The following is a 21,273-nucleotide window of genomic DNA, read 5'->3' as shown; positions in this document are numbered from 1 at the left end:
TCAGTAGTGGGGAAACTTCTAGAGACTATAATCTGGGACAAAATAAATTTTCACTTAGAAAAATATGGGTTAATAAAGGACAGCCAACACGGATTTGTTAAAAAACAAATCATGTCTAACAAACCTGATAAGAGTTTTTTGATGAAGTAACGGAGAAGGTGGATGAAGGTAGTGCAGTTGATGTGGTCTATATGGATTTTCAAAAGGCGTTTGATAAAGTGTCACATTAGAGACTCGTAAGCAAAATAGGAGCCTATGGTATTAAAGGGACAGTAGCAGCATAGATACAGAAGTGGCTGGGAGACAGAAAGCAGAGTGGTGGTGAATGGTTGATTTTCTGACTGGAGGGAGGTGTGCAGAGGTGTCCCCCAGGGGTCAGTATTGGGACCACTGCTGTTTTTGATCTATATAAATGATAATAATAATAATCCTTGCATTTGATATAGCACTTTTCACGTCGGGAGGACGTCCCAAAGCGCTTCACAGAACACACTGTAAAGAGAATTGATTGTATATTTGTGGGCGAACGCGGCAGCCAATTGCGCACAGCAATGTCCCACAAACAGTCATGGATTGAAAATGACCAATTTATTAATGTTTTTTTTTGGAGGGATTTTTATTAGGCTCTGTGTGGAGTAAGGAAACTTGCCCAAGGTTTCGCCCTCTGCCTGGAATTGAACTCTGGTCTCTCACTTGCAAAGTGAGTGCTCTAACCACTGAGCTACAGGATGACCTGGACTTGGGTACAGAGTACAATTTCCAAGTTTGCAGATGGTTTAAGATAGGAAAAGTGGTAAACAGTGAGGATAGTAGCAGACTCCAAATGGACATAGACAGACTGGTAAATGGGCAGACATGTGGCAGGTGAAGTTTAATGTGAAGAAATGCGAAGTGATGCATTTCGGGAGGAAGAATGAGGAGAGGCAATATAAGCTGATGGTACAATCTTAAAGGGGGTGAAGGAACAGAGAGACCTGGGGGTTCGTATAAGTAAATCTTTGAAGATGGCAGCACAGGTAGATAAATCTGTTAAAAAAGCATAGGGGATACTAGACTTTATAGGGGCATAGAATAGAAAAAATCAGGAAGTTATGATGAACCTTTATAAAATACTGATTAGGCCTCAGCTGGAGCACTGTGTTCAGTTCTGGGCCCAACACTTTAGGAAGGATGTCAAGGCATTGGAGAAGGTGCAAAGGAGATTTACCAGGATGCTAATAATAATAATAATCCTTGCATTTGATATAGCGCTTTTCACAACGGGAGGACATCCCAAAGCGCTTCACAGAACACACTGTAAAGTGAATTGACTGTATATTTGTGGGCGAACGCGGCAGCCAATTGCGCACAGCAATGTCCCACAAATAGTCGTAGATTGAAAATGACCAATTTATTATTGTTTTGTTTTGGAGGATTATTAGGCTCTGTGTGGAGTAAGGAAACTTGCCCAAGGTTTCGCCCTCCTTGGAATTGAACTCAGGTCTCTCGCTTGCAAAATGAGTGCTCTAACCACTGAGCTACAGCCAGGATTGAGGGATTTCAGTTATCAGGAGAAGCTCGGATTATTTTCCTTGGAGCAGAGAAGGTTAAGAGGAGACTTAACAGAAGTTTTCAATATTATGAGGGGATTCGATAGGGTGAACAGGGAGAAATTATTTCCACTGGTGGGCAGGTCAGTAACCCGAGGGCACCGATTTCAAATAGTTGTTAAAAGAAACAGAGGGGAGGTGAGGAGAAATTATTTCACGCAGCGAGTTGTTCAGTTCTGGAATGCATTGGCTGAAAGGGTAGTGGAAGCCAATTCAATAATAATTTTTAAGAGAATAGATAATTATTTGGGGAGGACAAGTTTGCAGGGATATGGGGAGAGGGGGAGTGGGATTGAATTGGATAGCTCTTTTCAAAGAGCCAGCACAGACGTGATGGCCGAATGGCCTCCTTCTGTACTGTATAATTCTACGGTTCTATGAAAACAAAATGCAGCTGCTGTTGGGACAATCACATCCATTGACAGCGCATCCACAGGCAAGCAAGCCTGCCATAATAATCTTGCCTGTGGTGCCCTGTCAATGGATATGGTTGACCATCAGCAGCTGTGAGATTTTAAAACAAGGGAAGGTATATTTGGTCGAAGAATAGGCCTCTTTTGGTAATCCGTTTGCGACTCAATAAAACTGATGTTTAAATCCTTTCTGAACTACAACAGCAGTTTGCATTTATATAGTGTCCTTCACGCGGGTAGTGTCAAAGAGAATTAAGCAGCAAAGGAAGTTAAAACTCGGTGAATGCATGCCCTCCAAAATACTGATACATTTCAGTCCAGTTACATCCTCAATCGGATACATTTACTTTAAGAAAACATTTTATTTACAATGCAATTGAAAGACATTCCAGTGTTTATTTACAGTTTCCTTCACATTCAGCCAAATAAAACATATGCACTGTTCATTCACAGTTAAAAGCATTTACAGACCAAGACAAGACGTACTATGGCGATTAATAAGGTGTGAACCATTATTAAAACTGCAGCCAGACGTGTTGCTCTGCAAAGTTTGCACTGTGTGAATTACATTCCAGTGATTGTATTCATCATAAAACACATTTAAAATGGGTTAAAACAGTATTCCAAGCTTAAAACTGCAGAAATGTCATGTTTGCAAAAAAAANCCAGGAGTGAAAACACGACATGCACAGCTCAAAAATGCAAATGCATTAAATAAAACCACTCTATTTTCAAAATAAAAGAGTATTGAGTGTGGTGCTCCAAAATAGGATATACGCATCCTTCAAATATTTAAGACTGTACATTCTGAAATAATCTTCAATTTATGCTGTAACAATATATACACATAATTGCATTGTTGCCACCAAAATAAAAGTACCATAATTTTAATCAAATTAAGGAAAGAAATCCTCAGATTAGCTGCACCCGATGGGTGTAATTCCATGATAAATTCTCAAAAGAAACTGTGCAAATATATTATTGCAGCATTTTACTGTTCACATCACCATAAGAGGAGTTATTTATGAATATGATCAGCCATATGCACAAAAATGTTCAATGAAACTACAAACTAGTACAAACACAAATATAGCTCATTGCTGAACAATCCTAGCATTTGGTTATACAAACAAGTGCAAAAGGGTCACTCTCTAACTGGCCTCCAATTTCAAGTTCTCAATACCTAAAGCAACCAAATAAGAGACTGCTCATGGGCTGAAGATGTATTATAGGGAGGTGCCCTTCTTAAGGACCTGCACAGGGGTCTGCACATCATACAGTGTTACCCAATATTTTCTTTTTCTTTGGTCATAGGAAAATGTGTAAAGAAGGATCGATTTGTCATCAACTTGACCTACTTGTCTGTTTTGTTCATTACCCGCAATAAAAAAATCCTGCCATTTAGTTTGATCACCCAGGTCTCCAGTTTAATATGTAAATGATTTTTGAAATTTCCTCTGGTTTCAATCTGTATTTTAGTATTGCGTCCTCCTCTTAGTCACACACATCACTCCAGGATGTGATACAAACTAGAAAGGTCTCAGGTCATCCCAAAAAGAAAACTGTTAGGGTCGTTTCTTGCTGATTAAAATCCTCTTGTGTCACATCAGCTCTTTGAAGAGACTGCACAATACTTTCACACAGACTGGAATAAACTAGGTTGTTATTATTATTATTATTATTATTATTATTATTATTATCATCAGAGATGTAGACATCCTTTATTGTATGAAATTGTTCACTTACCAAAATAAGCTGTTGGGTACACACAGAACCCAAAGGTATAACAAGACTTGGTCAAGATCACCACATCTGTATATATAAACCTGAGTTTTTCTTTTTTGCAAAAGGATAATTAATGAGATGGCAAGTTTAAAACTTGAACCTTGATTATCAAGCAGTGTGATCAATATGTGTTCAAATCAAATGTAGGGTTCAGTCTTTTAAGAGGTTATTTGGGAACGCAATGTTTTAGAGACATTTTAGCAGAGGTTGATCTGATAACCCTATAAAGATACTACTATATCCTGCCAGTAGGGAACAAAATCCAGCTATGTTATCTTGCTAGTAACATGAGGTCAGCATGTTACTGGGGACAATCGGCTACTATTATAACATACTGTACATTACCACCATTTAGCAACTCATTCTAACATGCATCAGTTGTAACAAAGGTTCAAATAATTTCAGTATTGTACAGCGTGTCCACAAAGTCCTCTTACCCTCCGTTACAAAACAGTGATATGAGACTGTGGAGAAGCTGAAATAAACTGTCAGATGCATTTTGCCTCATCACTGCATTAATGTTACGGAAGATGTCGCACCGAACACGGTGACGGATAATTATCTGCCATGAAAACTGATGCCGCTCACACAAACTGATCCTCTGGACGTCTAAATACAGTTAAACACTTGTACTGAATACAATGAAGTACTGAATACAATTAAGTACTTGAGGAGAGGAGGAAAGAGTGAATCCAAACCAAATCACTGAATGTATTAAATCAAAATTACAACACTCCAAATAGAAGTAACCATCTGTTGATCGTTGGTGCAGCAACATGATCAGAGGAGCAGTACAACAGCTGCTGACAGAAAGCTTGCTTTTCAACTTGCCTTTAAACCTTTGCTACTATAAATCATCTGCCTTTCAATGCAAAAGTGGTCCGGTCTTCACAATTGCAGGAAACAACCCTCAGTTGGAGATGGGTAAGCAGTACAATACTCTATGTGCTTGTTTGAGTGCACGTGTGTGGAGCTGTCTTCCAGCACGATGAGCTAACACCGAATCATAGCTCATTGAACCACATCAGTAGCTGCATTGAATTCACTGCAAGATGATTCGTAATCTACTCTCAATAGCTGTTATTGAGTAAGATCACTGGACATTGTTATTCTAGATTAAATTTCATAAAAATAATGCCAACTTAAAATCCTGATATATATATTTTTTAAATTTTATGCTTTAGACTACAGAAATACCAATCTTCTAGTGAAACAGATGGAATTTTACCTTAGCATTTCACACACTTTGTTTAACATTACACTAATATTGTTTTTTGTGGGACTCTCCTAGTAACAGTAGTTACCTCTAATGCACAGGAAGGCCCAGGAAGAGAATCCAAGTGTTTGGTTACATAAAGGTCATTTGAATGGATGCATTCACAGTTCCTGTGTTTAACTTGAGACAAAATAACCGGGATGCATTCACTGCAAGTGAAAATTAACTGAGTTACAAAAAGACAAATGTAATTGTGAAATTGGGGAAACTTAATGAAATGATTTGAATCAGATTGAAATCGGGAAGTTTCGGCCATAAAAAAGATGTACTTTGAGGATAGTCTATTTTGTGGTACAACTCTTGATATTTTTAGTGGCATGGAATAACATGATTAATAACATGATTAAGAAGTTATGCTTTCAAATTTCAAATTTGACGAATGAAATCATGTTCTTCTAAATGACATAAGGAATGAGAGTAGATGTGAGAAAACACATCTTCATGTGAATACAACTTTTCTTTTTATCCTAATATACGTGACATGCTGGTTATTCAAAGTTGGATAAAAGCATTTGAGACCAGCAGTAAAATATTACTCCAGCATTGTACGATTGTTGCAAGCTGGTCTTCAAATAGGTCAAATAAAGCAACACTACATTTGATGCATAGGAGATGAGGCCATTTGAGTTTAAGGCTACGACCATGGTTTCAATTATGTATATAGATTGTTTAAGTTCAACTCCAGTGATTTCAGAAGCAACTCAAAAGACAGGTGGGATTCACAGTAAGAACTGCATTCTTCTGATTTATAAGGGTCTTCATTTTTAATGTACTGGAATATGGCATCAGATGTTCAGGTGTGCAAGTCATCGCTTCAGAGAAGGGCTTCCTTTCTCCAGCTCCCTGGTGTCTTTTTGGAGTGCTGTCAGGACCTGAGATTGAAAAATTATAAAAAACTTTTACTTATGATGTCAATATGGCACTTATCTCATGCTGAACATCTTCTGTCATCGTGACGCTAAACCTTGACAAACAAGTAAACAAAAGTTACTTGCTCGGTTCTAACTCTTTAGAATTTCTAGTTTAAAAATACAATTTCCACACCAGTGATACTGATAAATAGACTACAGATTCCCAGCGTCCAGTGCACTTTATCTTTCTTACCTGAGCCCACTTTTTGTTTCTGCTCTGCATCTGAACGGTCGCAATGGCTCCAAAGAACTCCTCAGCTACCACATCATCTGGGAGTTTAGTCAGGAACTGCGCCATGTGGATAAAATCCATTGGTGTCAAAATATCCTCATAACGTTTTAAGATCCCAAGAGCAGTTCGGAAAAGGAATTCCTCTCCATCACGGCAGAATACATCCCAGACACGACACGCAAGGTCCAGAGGTAAAGATTTGCTGTACAGCGTGAAGATCCTGAAATGGAGAATAACGTATCAATGGTTTAACATGATTGAAGTAGCAACTGAATATTTATATTTGTTATTGTGCAATGTTTGAGTGTAAATAAATTTGATATTTTCACTTGGTAGTGTTTTTTAAAGAAAAACTTGGAGGGGGTACAACGCAGATTCACTAAGTGGCACCTGGGATGAAGGGGATGAGTTATGAGGATAGGTTGAGGAATTTAGGCTCAATTTAGGCTTAGAAACCTGTAAGATTATAAAGGGGCACGACAGAATAGATAGTGGGAGACCTTTTCCCCTGGTTGGAGAAACTATAACCAGGGGTCATAGTCTTAAAATTAGGGGTAAACGTTTCGCACTGAGTTGAGGAAAAATTTCTTCACTCAGAGAGTAGTGAATTTATGGAATTCTCTACCCCAAAGGGCTGTAGATGCTCAGTCCTTGAACATATTCAAGACTGAGATTGATAGATTTCTTGTGGATAAAGGGATTAAGGGATATGGGGATAAGACAGGTAGGTGGAGTTAGATCAGCCATGATCTTATTGAATAGCGGAGCAGGCTCGAGGGGCCCAATGGCCTACTCCTGCTCCTAATTCTTATGTTCTTATGCTCTAAAATTAATTGATTTAATAAATGGAAAAATGTTGCTCAGTAACATTTGTTCTGAAGCAAAAAACAGTATGTTTTATTGGAGAATAAGAATTCAGACTAGTTTATGATAAAACAATAGGCACAAGTATTTGGCTTCATCTAAATTGATTATCAACACTGTCCAGTATTAGAATACAAAACTGTCAGCACTGACCTCCAAGTTGGTAGAATAAGCATTGTACCATGTCAACCTGTCTGCTCTTTCTGCTCCTCCCTTACCTCCTTCAAGGCACGTCTCCAGACCCTCCTCTTCGATTGCGCCTTTGGCCACCCTCCTACCTCCCTTCCCACTAACCTCCCTGATCCCAACTACCCCCACCCCCCCACTACTCGGGTTCAAATCCTTGACTGCCCAGCGCCTTGGGATGTCCTCCCGACGTGAAAGGTGCTATACAAATGTAATTTGGTATTTTATTCGAGGAGGTAACAAATCTTAATCTGTGCAAAAGTATAGGAATCTATTATTATTCCAATGCCAAACAATGTAGGAATGTGGAAACTGAGCCAAAGATTAATTATGTCCATTGATATTCTGTTCAACAACAACAACAAGATTGTTCACTCACCTATCAAGATATTAAGACCAGGATGAGGCTCAATTTCTTACTGCTTAACATAGACAAGACAGAAGACACCCTCTTCAGCCCCACCAACATCTCCTCACTTCCAGTTCTGACCTCCCTGCCCTCTGTCAAACTCATCAAACCAGTACACAACCTTGGCGTTTGGTTCAATCCTTAGCTCCCCTTCCTTCCATTTGGTTCTTGACCAAAACCACACCTCTTTACTTTTGCCACACCTCCATTTAGCACCAAATGCCACAGAAACCCTCACTGATGCCTTTTTTTACCTCTCGACTAGACTTTTCCAAAGCACTTTGGTCTCCCTAGTTCCACCACCCATAAACTCCAGTTGATCCAAAACTCTGCACCTTCACCAAACACTGCACGGCAGTCCTCATCAGGTTCCATTGTATGTAACCTTGGGACATCTTCCCGACGTGAAAGGTACTATACAATTTTGCTGTTGTTGTTGTTTGGAACGCTCTCTCTCTCTCATCCACCTATTAATAGTTTTCAATTCATAACTTGGAGGTTCAGAACAGAGATTAGGAGGAGCTTTTTCACAGAGTGTTGGGAGTGTGGAATTCTCTGTCATGGTCAGGTGTTGGGGTGGCAACCATATGCATGATCAAAAAAAAGACTGGATGAGAGAGAATAAAGTTGAGAGTTATAGGGAAAAGTCCAGATATGGAACTAGGGGAGGATCCATCAAATTACCTATTTCTGAGCTGTACTTTCTTTGAGTAACTCTCTCAGGCCATCTTTGACCAACTTTAAAAAATCCTATAGTCACCTCTCCTGTTTCCCTTGCTTGGCATCCAACCCAACCCAAAGAGCTGAGACTTTATGCTACGTGAATGGTATCATATAAATGTAAGCGCTTGTGTTATGAGTATGGTTAGAGAGAATTTAAGAATGGATGTCATAGAGTACCTGGAAACCAAAAGCAGTTAATTAGATATTTTGAAGGAATTGAAAATACTGCTTACCAGTCAATTAAATAAATATCTGGGGTAAGGTTGTTTTTCTTGAAATGTGCAAACAATCGTGGCAAATTCTCTTCAAAGAACACCTCAAAGGCTGCAAAATACGTCAACATCTAGAGGAACAAAAATGATACTGATAATTGTTTCAAGATACTGGGTTCTCATATTTTAATTAATTACACTACTCAAGATTCAGTCATAGGAATAAACAGAGCAATCCTGTTATAACACAGTGGTTTCGGTCAATATTTTCAGACCATGCCTTATAATGGAGGGGAATAAAAAAAAGGGCACCTGCTAGGTAGGCGATTTGTCACTGACATTGCTAACTGCACAGGAAGTGACATCAGTAGCGATCTGATGACCTGGAAGCACCAGAAAGTGTGCCTTCTGCTTTATCTCAAGTTCAAAGCATACTTGCGCCATAAGTGGATCCATGATAAACCAGGGCATGTTATACCGGGGTTATCCTGTATTAGATGAAGAACAGTTTGTAATGCAACTGCAATCACCATAAGTATAAAATTATATACTTAATAATACTTATATTTGACACAGTGCCTTTCAAGTCAGGAGAACATACCAAAGTTCCCCAGAGGATATTACTGTGGAGTGTGTATTTTGTAGGCAAACCATGGAAACTGTGACTACGATGACTAAGTATATTCCTCATTGATACTCACAAGGCCATGGTCCACGCGAAAGAATGCCATCTGACATGGTTTGTTCAATAAATTAGAAAAGGCAATAAAGGCATCTGCAGTATCCAGGTTTAGTATCAGCACTGCAGCAATGAATGACATTCCCTGCACCTTTTAAAAGAAGATGGAAAACAGTGAACATGAATTGGGCTACAGCTAAGTTGCGTACATCGATACCTAAATGCACAGCAAGGCCCTAATCCAATTCAAGAGCTCAATCACAAAATCCAAGAGCAAAGCTCCACAAATACGTAATTCCTGAGAATGTTTTCTTTGTGTCTTATACATATTTGAAACAATGGGGGGTCCACAATACAAGAGTGTTATAAGCGAATTTGCTTATTCACCTTTACCTTTCTCCAGTGGCACAATGTAAGCATATATAAGTCTGTTAATCAAAATTTCAAATTCACATTATCATGGGGCTGCACTGTAATTGTTGCTCATAAATATTGATTTTTTTAGGCAATGTTAAACACGTGGTCACTTCGATGTCTACAGTTTGCTGTCAGTGATTTATTTCCTCCTAAAGCCATCTGCCATATCACCCCTCAATTTCTTCTGCTCCAATTTTAAAAAAAGCACCAATTCACCTTTACCATTCTCCAATGGGCACAATGTAAACATTGTTATTCAAAACTTCAAACTATAAGAAGCAAACTCAAAACTATTGTTAGGTACTACAATTCTTATTCAAATGAGTTGCTCAGCACACCACAATAATCACTTACATATCCTACATCAGGTCTGTAACAGGTATATGCACCTAAAATGCTGTGAAGTTCATCGTGATAAGGGCCACCCTGTGAAAATAAATAAGATATTAGTTTAACAGTAACAACTTGCATTTATATATGTGTGTGTAAATATATATATATATATACACACACATATAAGTGCCCTTCACATGAGTTAGAGCCTCAAAGGACGGACTGCTTTTATATCAATATATATTGTTGACGATGCATTTGTATGCAAAGGATACAAAGGATAGAATGTATGTGTCGTTCAAAATATCACAAAGTGCTTGACAGGATTTACTGTAAAATGTAGCGATGGTGTATTTGTAAGCAAATACGGCAGCCAATTTGTGCACAGCAGTGCCTCACAAACATCCACGCAGTCTATGACTAATTTTATCTTGAGCTGCAGACCAGGACACAGACAGATGAAACCTCAGTGTTTTCGTTACATTCAAAGGACGGCATCTCTTACAGTGCAGCAACTCGCACCCAGAAACACACTGAAGTGTCAGCATAGACTATGAGCTCAAAGTCACAATGTGGAGCTTGAACCCACATCTTTCTGACTCAGACACGAGAGTGCTACAAACTGAGCCAAGCTGACACTACTTATGTATTGCCTTTAATGTAAACTAAACCTCTCAAATTGTTTTACATAAATGAATATGTATGATACGAAATACAATGTTGTCAGACAAATGTGGTAGCTAATTTGTGCCAACAAGGAGCAATCAAATTAGTGTTAATGTTGTATCTGCACCACATACATATAAAATAAATAAACACAGTCTCAATGGGATTCTTTTTGGCAAAAATCCGACGAAAAAGGACAAATAATAATACCCCTTGTATTTGATGTAGCGCTTTTCATATCTTCTAGACGTCTCAAAGCCCTTCACAGAATATATTGCAAAGTGAATTGACTGTATTTTGTGGACGAAACCCAGCAGCCAATTGCGCAATTGTCAAGAGACTTATTTTCATGTTTTAAAAAAATTACAAAATCAAAACAAAGATATTTAAATTGTCCTCCACAGTTCTAAGTAGGGGATAACGAAAAGGCACTCTATAAATGCAATTTTGTTGTTGTTGTTGTGAAAGTTAAAGACACACAGTGTTTGTCAAAACAACAGTGTCCCACAAACAATTTTTGTCAAGCGTATGGAGTGCTTTTATCAAGACAATAGGTCAAATGTTAACTGGCGGTTAGCTTTCATGCACTACTAAACAGACTATCATATTGCACTTCTACCTTATTATGCCCAGATATACTGCATATTTTGATAATATTAAAAGAGATAAAAACATTTACCTGTTGAAATATACAAAGATTAGGAAATGTGCGAGAAATATCCAACTTGATGAGATCCAAGCTGGCTTCCCTGTCCGCTGCAGAAAGCCCCGAGTCTGTAAAAGTGACAAAACACATTTTTTTGTTCCACAAAATACTGAACATGGGTTTGTGTGGTTGCTAGGTGGGATTATTAATGAGTCAATGAATATCTAATAATTTTGTGGTCTTGAAGGATGGGCTCTTTGAGTCATCAACGCTGTTGTTTTCCATAGTAGCAGGAGAGAATTCTCCCTACCATGATCCATCCTTTTTCAAATACAGGATTTCTTTCAAGACAGTAACCATTTTACTGAGCTTTTAACTCATTGGGTGTGTATTGATAAGATCTCTAGCTCGGCACCTGGTTTAATAATGCCTTGTAGAGAGAGAAACTGGACACAAACCTGCTGGGTGGCCATGAGTGTTATTTCCTGGGCTACTTATTACTTGTAAGAAAATGTCAGTTGTTCCAAGCATTAGGCAATAGGTGGAATGCCAAATAGAAGTGAAGTTTCCATCATGCAGACAGAGAAGAGCTGTCAGCTCTGGCAAGTCTGTTCTCACAACAATAGAAGGAGGAGCTATGTTCAGAACCTGCCACACTTTAGTGTATTATTGATACACTAAAATTAAAATAGCTGGAGTAAGTCAGAGTTTGTAGGTTCAGACACATTATAAGAATACTGAGAATGTTGCAATCTATAGGTTAATCCTTCAGCAGTCAGGATATCAATCTACTCTATTCACCCCCACCCCATTCATAAAGTATTAAGAGTTCCAAAAATATTCAATCGTTCTTTTCTGGGTGATTGATAGATCTGTACAAACATAAGCTTAAAATATATTGGCAAAACTATCTGTAGGAAGGCGTTACTTGTGCTATAAATTAACTCAAATTAATATCCTCTGTGACCTGTGAGACAAGAAACTCAAAAATGATACCTTCATTGTCTGTATCCGATGTTGCTATGCTGAGAGATCTGCACTTGTCTTTAGCTCGTGATAGGCAAATGTCATACAATTCTGAAAAGATAAAGTGATTTGTCTTTTAAAAAAAATTAAACAAGTTTGTGTAATTTAATAAATTTGTTACTAAAAATATTGGGGATTGTCATCCATTCACAACGTGTGCCAAAACTTGATAGTTCCTCATCATAAGAGAGCACTGAAAAATTTGTATATATCGCAAATCGAAGGGAGTACCACCACATGTCGGCCCCCAATTGTGACAGTGCTTTTGAAATTGTTGTGTCAAAATTTGCAGATGACATCAAACTTGGGCTGTGGTAAATAGTGAAGAATGCAAAAAACAAACAGGCTAGCAGAATGGGCAGACACATAGCAAAATATGAAGTAATTCGCTTTGACAGAAAAAATAATGAAGCTATCTATAGCCTAGATTATATAAAATTGAGGAGGTAATATTGAATGTGTATATAACCTTGGTTAGACCATATTTGGAGTACTGTATCCAATTCTGGTGACCACACTACAAGGATGATACAGCAGCGATGGAAAGAGTACAGTGTAGATTTACTAGAATGATACCAAGGCTGGCATATTACTGTTATCAGGATAGACTGGATGTTAAGCCTTTTTCGAATGCAAGGATTATTAGAGAGAAGAGGCATTTAAGAGGGGCCCTAATAGAGGTGTTCATAATTATAAAAGCATTCGAAAAAGTTAGCTTAAATAGGCTGCTCCCACTTGTTGGGGGTCTGCAACCAAGGGACACAAGTATTGGATCGCGACTTGGGGATCTAAAAGAGAATTTAAGAGGAACTCCTTCATACAGAGAGTAATGAGACTGTAGAACTTGCTGCCTGAAGCAGTGTTGAATCAGTGTATAGATGCATTTAAGAGGAAGCTGGATATACACGAGGGAGAAAGGAATAGAAAATGATGGGCTTGAGTAAGGAGTGGTGAAGACTGATGTGGAGTGTAAACACAAGCATGCATTAGTTGGGCCAAATGCTATTTCTGTGCTGTACAGTCTATGTAAAGCTCTATAAATTTCCAATTATGTTACTGAAATTTCTATTGGAAGATCTAGAGATACTAGTAAAATGGTGCATCGAGCACCACGAGCTACACTACCAACTTTGTACAATCGGTAGTAACTGAAAAAAGAGGCAGAAACTAAAAATGACCGATATGTCTTAGCACTTACCGTGAGTAATGTTCAAGTCATTGCCCATTGCCAAGCGCCACACTTTTCCCCTTACACTTGGAGGAATACCCTGCCACCAGAGCTCCCGAACTTTACGAGATTGATACCTTCAGATTAGAAAAACGTATTGTATTGTAAATGTACATGCAATGTGCAGCACATAGGAAGCAATGCCTGAAAAAAATTCTAATCTCCCATTCATTTATTTCACTGTATTGAATTGATGTCCTCGAGTTACTGACTCACCGATAAGTGGAAATAATTAGACACTAGACTTACTTTAAATCTGCTCCTTAGAATTTGTGTATCATATAGTACTAATTTTAAACAGAGATTTTGTTTATTGTGTTTTTGTGCTACCACTGGATATCTGCACTACAGTATATATTTAATAAGACAAATTTACAGAAAAATACCTCAATTCAATTGCTGTGACATAAATTAGTGCGATACAAATGTGATTCAATAGCAGGAAAATAAATTATTTTAATGCTCGTATTCTTGTTACAGTGAAATGCACTATTTCCTACTCACACAGTCTCCCAGTTGGGCAGAATGTCATTGTTCCAGGTCAGCACAGCATTGCCGATTGTTTCTTCCAGTTTACACCTCTCCTCTAGGAGCTTCCTGCGCTTCTGAGCATCTTTTAGCTCTGTATAGAACAGATAACACAAATATAAAGGTTTTCCCTCCAATTGTTAATTGCTGTGATGCTTTTCAGGATCTAACTCAAGCGACTATTATTCATGTGTCAGGCTGTTGACACTTTTGGGAGAAGGGGGTAAAAGAAAGCCCCTCTAAACAACAAAGGCACAGCAGACATAGCATTTTCACCCAATGCTTCTCCAGGGTCGTTGAGTAGGAACTGTTGCTGATTTTCCACTCCCTAACTCAGGGTGCTAAAGCCAAATGCAACGCCTTGATCACTGTCCTAAATGAAATCAGCTAAATCTGAAAGGCAAACAGTATGAACCTGCAATCCTCTGTCCTGTAGTGTCAGGACCAAAACACTGACTATCCAGCGCCTTATGACATAAAGACTATGTTCCCTGCGATTCAATGCAACCGGCCGATAAGTACGCATGCGTTAGCAGGTCTGGACATAATTTCCCGCGATTCCAAGCAGCCGGTAAGTGCAGGAATAATGGAGGGTAGGGGAGCGCAGCGTTACGAGTTAGGAGGCTATTAATACGAGTAGCGCAAATAAATCTAAGTGGTTTTGATAGGAAACTGAATGGTACTTGGGTGGGAGAATGTACGATTTAGGAGATTATACAATTTATAAAGATAACGCTTTTCAAGTTTTACTGTAGCAGAAACGCTGCACTATAACCAATAATAATTGGAAGAGTTATTGGTCTAAAATTTCCCATTTATTAGAGGAATCAAAGTTCACAAAAAGCCAAAGAAACACTGAGTTGTCATTCATGAACCTGTTACAACAATTAATTAATATTGTATTTTATGCCCATTTTACACAATAAATATCATCTTGCTTAACTGACCAAACCCCTTCAAAAGGAGTTATTTTTCAGGAAGTACGTCCATAATACACTTGTAAACCAATTCTAAAATTATTTTTTTGGTAAAGTATGAAGCTGTTGCCATCGGCTTTACTCCCCTTAAAATACAAATGTGAAAATTAAGTCGGAAGAACCTGTAATCTAAAAAGCTATTACCATAACTGCCACAGGAGATGTAACAGGATGTGGAATGTGTCCCTGCTAATAGGACTAATCACCAAATGTTCCCTTTTGTGTCTCATCAATCTTGTTCATTGAACATGTATGCTCTGTCCAGTTTGAGACTGATATCCATAGCTCAAGAACAGAATTAATTAAGTTATGAATACAGTAAACTGCTGATGACTCGACCCTGGCTTAATTTTGTCAATATCCCGGCCACATTTATTTTTGCATTTATATATATGCCTAATTCGCCACTTTGGATACTGTATTGTTATTGACATCTTGGCTGTTTGTAGGACATTGAGCTCTTTTCCCGTGGAGTAACGAGTTATCAGGAGTTTACTATACGTGCTTTTTGGTTTTCACCAGGTGAGAATCTTTCCTTGAAACAACGGCCCTTTGAGGCGAAACATAAATGCAAATTATTATTGTTGTTGAAGGAAGGCAAAATCCGAACATTTGCAATGTAAATGAAGAGTTCGATTGAATCTACATAACATGGATTGTGGATACTGGAACAGCATTAATAAAATTCATTTGCTAAATATAAATGTTCTTTTTTGGTAGTTTTAAAATTAACCGATAATTAACTACTTACTCTCCATAAACTTTTTTTTTGCAATAAGCTTACTTTTGTAATAAGCTCCATTATTTACTAGATATATGCCTAATTCGCCACTTTGGATACTGTATTGTTATTGACATCTTGGCTGTTTGTAGGACATTGAGCTCTTTTCCCGTGGAGTAACGAGTTATCAGGAGTTTACTATACGTGCTTTTTGGTTTTCACCAGGTGAGAATCTTTCCTTGAAACAACGGCCCTTTGAGGCGAAACATAAATTAAAGTGGTTAGAGCACTCGCTTTGCAAGTGAGAGACCTGAGTTCAATTCCAGGCAGAGGGCGAAACCTTGGGCAAGTTTCCTTACTCCACACAGCCTAATAATAATCCCTCCAAAAAACCAAAAACAATAATTAAATTGGTCATTTTCAATCTACGACTGTTTGTGGGACATTGCTGTGCGCAATTGGCTGCCGCGTTCGCCCACAAATATACAGTCAATTCACTTTACAGTGTGTTCTGTGAAGCGCTTTGGGACGTCCTCCTGACGTGAAAAGCGCTATATCAAATGCAAGGATTATTATTATTTCTTTCATACATTTGAATGAATTACCACCAAATGAGGAACAAAATGTATGACAGGAATTTAACCTCGTTTTTTTGCTTGAGCCACCATCTCCTCGTACTGTTGCCTGTGTTTCTGAGATTCTTCTGCAGGTTTTGCCGGAAGATTTCTATGGAAAAAGAAAATAATAATAATTGTTGCATTTGATATGGTGCCTCATCACATCTTTGGAACATCTCAAAACACTTTAGGCGGTTTTACTATGAAGTGCAGTGAGTAGATATTTGTAGGCGAATGCAATATCTGATTTGTGCACAGCAATGTCCTGTAAACAGCCATGAAGTCAACGACAATACCAATTTGTCTTCATATAGTGCCTTTCATAATAAAAATGCTTGCATTTAATTTAATCCTAGTGAGTGTTCTAACCTGTGCTTGTTGGATCTCACAGTGCAATAGGATCTTTAAAATCCATTTGAACAGGTATTTGAATGTCTCATCTGACAGACTCCATCACCAACAAGGCATCATTGGCGTGTCAGCCGAGTCAGAGGACGAGTGCTACCAACCAAGCCAGGCTCATTGCTGGGACCTCAATGCAAAATACTAAAGATAAAACAAATACATAAATACTCACGCTGGCCTGTCTTCTAGGATAAGTGCTGTTGTGGAGAGAGGCTCGAAGTCCAGGTTCTTCCTCACACTCTGATTAGGAGAGGAACACTTGTGGGCTCTCCTAGCTTTTTCTTCATATTCCTGCATGAAAGAAAATGGAACCGCAATGACTTGCAAATCCAACACTGTCAAATAGCAATGAATCTTCAACTTAATATAAAAGTATTAGTTGGCTTACTTGAGTGTGCACTTTATGATATATTTCCTTTCTCAAGAGTTTCATGCCATGAATTAATTTCTCCAACAGAACTAGCCTTATGTGGTGTCACAGCATCTAAGCCCATGACATCACATAAGTTCCTAAAGTATGTTGTATGAAATGTATATCAAATGCAAGGAAGATGATTATTACTATTATTATATTATTATTATGTGCATTTTTCTAATATGGGTTCCAGCCAAATGTCAACCAGGTTTCATTTATAGTCTATAAACTTTGCACCATCATCCAAAACTCTGTACCGTAGTACATATTCTCTCCCAAACCGTCCTTGCCAGGCTCAACTGGCTCTCAGTACACCAAGAGATAAACTTATCCTTGCTTCAAATTTCACGTTTGCGAAATTTCAATGTGCATCACTAGATCTTACCAGTCATTGGCATTCTGTTCCAAACTGGAAGCTAAAATGTTGGGAGTTTGAATGATTGCGATGCAAGAACAGTACATGGATGTTTCGGGTAATTGGAGACCCATTATTTGCGTGCGTTTTACTATTATGGATATACCACACATTATTGACACACATAATACAGTACATGTACAAGACGTGGAGTCCTTTAGCTCAGTGGTTAGAGCACTCGCTTTGCAAGCGAGAGACCTGAGTTCAATTCCAGGCAGAGGGCGAAACCTTGGGCAAGTTTCCTTACTCCACACAGAGCCTAATAATAATCCCTCCAAAACAAAACAATAATAAATTGGTCATTTTCAATCTACGACTGTTTGTGGGACATTGCTGTGCGCAATTGGCTGCCGCCTTCGCCCACAAATATACAGTCAATTCACTTTAGTGTGTTCTGTGAAGCGCTTTGGGACGTCCTCCCGACGTGAAAAGCGCTATATCAAATGTAAGGATTATTATTATTATTATTATTACATAAAGTGTTTTAATGTTCGAATAGCCAAGTATTTTCCCAAATGCATGATTCCAAGTGAGAGCCAATTGTCAAAACCAACCCATTTGTCAAAGTTGGAATCAATTTCTCTGCTTTGTTTCACTGTATGATACCCTTTCCCTTCAACTGATCACATACTACACTGGTGGCAACAATGAGCAAGTTTGCCCTGCAGAAAAAATGTCACAGATACAATGATTTTTCCATCTGTCCACGATAAAACTCGCTGTCCCGGTTGAAATTCGTACATTTCCCAAGTTAAAGTTTTGCCCATAAGATACACAATCAATCCACTTTATAATATATTGAGACGTCTCAAAGACGTGATAAGGAGCTAAATTAAATGCAAGGATTATTATTGTTAAGTTTGAGTGAGGCCGGGGCCTGGGCTGGCCTCCCTCAAGGTTAATGTGGGAAGTTATTCGATTGGCGGATCGCTTTTCCGGGAGTATAGTTGAATTTACCCGTCAAAATACCCGTCATTTCTCCGAACATTTGCCCATAAACCTACCAAATTCACTAAATTTACTACTACGGCTGTGCGAAATCTGCAACCCTAACAATGAGGTATCTTTGATCTATATTAGCTCAGTTCCGGAATAAAGGTGACTTCATTCAAAGCATAAGAAATTAAGGCTAAAAATGTTTCATTCTAATGGGGTAGCAACTATCAGTAAATTTACCTCCCTAGTCTCTGCATACAATCCTTTATTTTTGTCCAACAAAATAACACATGCGATTTTTTAAAATCTGCATTCTGCTACTAATCCCTCAAATTTCAAAATATTTATGTGTTTACTTATTCAGAATGATTTCAAAATATTTATGTGATTACTTGTAGATATGAAAACAAAGCACAAAAATGTTGTGGATATGGAAACAACATTGACAATAGTTACAAGTTTAAGCAGCCTAAGTTCAGGAAGTTCAATGCAGTGCTTACAACATAACTGAAAGAACCCATCTTAAAATCTTCAAGTCATTGCAACTGCCTTATAATACCAAAGCATTGTATATGTAGGTTTGGTTTCCAGTTCTTAAATAACTCTTTGTTTTTAAGATTTCAGCGTCTATATTTGTTAAATGTCTTCATACCTGACCTATCTGTTAATACAATCTGCACAAAATTAAATTTCTTTGGTGACGTTTTAGCAAGATTATTTACTTCTTCCACTCCAAATAACTACCTACTTTCAATATCCTCCATGTCAAAAATAGTGGCATTGGATTAATTTGAATTATTACTGAAGAGATATAGTACCAATTTACTAATCCCTCCTTGGTTCAGCTTTAACTTTGATTGAGCATCACCTCAGTTCATATCAGACAAGTGCAATGAACCAAAACTCTAATAAAATAAAAAAGAACCATTTCAAATGCATTAAAATACAATCAAATCAAGTTCAGAATTAGTTATGTTGAGGTTAAAAATGTATTATTCACAACCTGGATTTGTTGCTTTAATTGAGCCTCCTAGTTTGCAAAATTCTCAATTTAGAGATTGCAAATTCTTTGCCGGCAAAATCTAAAGTGTGGCTTGCGATTCTTAATTCAATCTCCAGGAATCACGTAATTCAATATCGTAAAAATTTCTCAATGGTTCAGCCTCCATGACACATGATGCATTTACCCACAAAGCCAAATAGACAGGAGAGTCTCAGCTTCAATCTCTGGTGTATCTCAACTGGGCAGCAGTGTAACATCTGGAACTTGCTCTAGTACTCTGGGCAAGAAAGGAAAAATGTCCCCTGCTATAGATTGTTATGCATCAACTCATGTTGGAAAGTGCCTGTGCAGAGGACAGGTCAGATTCATCTGTGATCAAACAGCTTGCTGATTCCATTCACTGCCTCAGTTTACATATGAAGGTTTTTAGCAAAGCATTGGAACGCTGCCAGCATCCAAGGAACCCTAACCTAACACGAGTTACTGCCTTCTGGAGAGGAAAGAATCAAAATGCACTCTCCAGAAAGCAAGCACATCTAAGTAATCTGCGCCAATTAAATATTGTACAAAGGCTCGTCAATTCTGAACTTGAATGCAAAGCAATTCTGTATTATTAAGATCAGAATTTAAAATTGCTCCCACTGGAGAACAGAATGATAAGAGAACGTTGGTTTGACAACTCATCCAAAGGATGACACTTCCACAACTGAACTTTCGACCACTCCATCGTCATACACCGCCTCTCTGCTTTACTCAATCTTCACGGACCTGCCCTTGCCTGGTGCGATGCTTCCCCCTCTCTCTCACCGTCTCCACTGCGTTGCCTCTAATGGTTTCTCCTCCAGCCCCCGCACTGTCACATCTGGCGTCCCCCAGGACTCCGTCCTTGGCCCTCTCCTCTTTAATATCGACATGCTCCCCCTTGGTGACATCATCCGCAGACATGGGGTCAACTTCCATATGTATGCGGATGGCACCCAACTATCTTTCTGCCTCCACTATCAACTCCAGGACCACTGCTGTCCTGACAGACTGTCTGTCGGACATCAAGTCCTGGATGAGGGCAAATTTCCTACAGTTGAATGTGAACAAGACTGAGGCCCTCCAGATTGGCTCACACCAGCGTCTCAGCGCCTCCATGGTTGCTCACTACAACTCACCAAGCCAGTCAGGTGTCTTGTTCGACCCTCAACTGTCTTTTCTCCCCCTCATTCAAGCCATGACCCGCTCTGCCTTCCCTTACCTCTGTTACGTCGCTCGACTCTGTCAATACCTCACCCCTCAGGCCGCTGAAACTCTTGTTCATACCTTCATCACCTCCAGGCTCGACTATGCAAATGTCCTGCTTGTCGGCCTTCCCAACTCCTCCCTCCACAGGCTGCAGATAATCCAGAACTGTGCAGCCCATGTCCTCTCCCGCACCAAACTCCATGACCCCAACTCCTCCACTCTCGCCCGACTCCATTGCTCCCTATCCTTCAGAGGATCCAGTTCAAGATCCTGGTCCTCACATACAAAGCCCTCCATGGCCTCGCCCCACCCTACCTCTGCGACCTCCTAACCCCCTACCAACCCATCCGTTCCCTCCGCTCAGTTGGCTCTGGCCTGCTCCACGTCCCCTGACCCACCCGCTCCACCATTGATGGGAGAGCCTTCAGCCA

At 39.0% G+C, this 21,273-nt stretch overlaps 1 protein-coding gene across 4 annotated transcripts in view; it reads right to left on the bottom strand.

Annotated features, from left to right (window-relative positions):
- Positions 1–4,425: 4,425 nt before the first annotated feature.
- The window catches only part of LOC103181317 (TBC1 domain family, member 14), a 55,816-nt gene continuing 38,968 nt past the window's right edge, over positions 4,426–21,273 (bottom strand). For all 4 annotated transcript variants that reach the window (XM_007897722.1, XM_007897720.2, XM_007897721.2 and 1 more), the window contains 11 exons: positions 17,016–17,134; positions 16,465–16,547; positions 14,100–14,217; positions 13,566–13,672; positions 12,338–12,418; positions 11,375–11,469; positions 10,051–10,122; positions 9,302–9,430; positions 8,622–8,731; positions 6,168–6,426; positions 4,426–5,935 (listed from right to left, as the gene is read on the bottom strand). In XM_007897722.1, coding sequence (XP_007895913.1) covers positions 5,870–5,935; positions 6,168–6,426; positions 8,622–8,731; positions 9,302–9,430; positions 10,051–10,122; positions 11,375–11,469; positions 12,338–12,418; positions 13,566–13,672; positions 14,100–14,217; positions 16,465–16,547; positions 17,016–17,134 — 1,239 coding nt within the window. In that variant the 3' untranslated portion in view covers positions 4,426–5,869. The remainder of the gene's footprint in view (positions 5,936–6,167; positions 6,427–8,621; positions 8,732–9,301; positions 9,431–10,050; positions 10,123–11,374; positions 11,470–12,337; positions 12,419–13,565; positions 13,673–14,099; positions 14,218–16,464; positions 16,548–17,015; positions 17,135–21,273) is intronic.

This window comes from Callorhinchus milii, unplaced genomic scaffold (assembly GCF_018977255.1).
Source record: "Callorhinchus milii isolate IMCB2004 unplaced genomic scaffold, IMCB_Cmil_1.0 Scaffold1, whole genome shotgun sequence".
Classification (NCBI taxonomy): domain Eukaryota; kingdom Metazoa; phylum Chordata; class Chondrichthyes; order Chimaeriformes; family Callorhinchidae; genus Callorhinchus; species Callorhinchus milii.
This window is presented reverse-complemented; position numbering and strand designations above follow the sequence as displayed.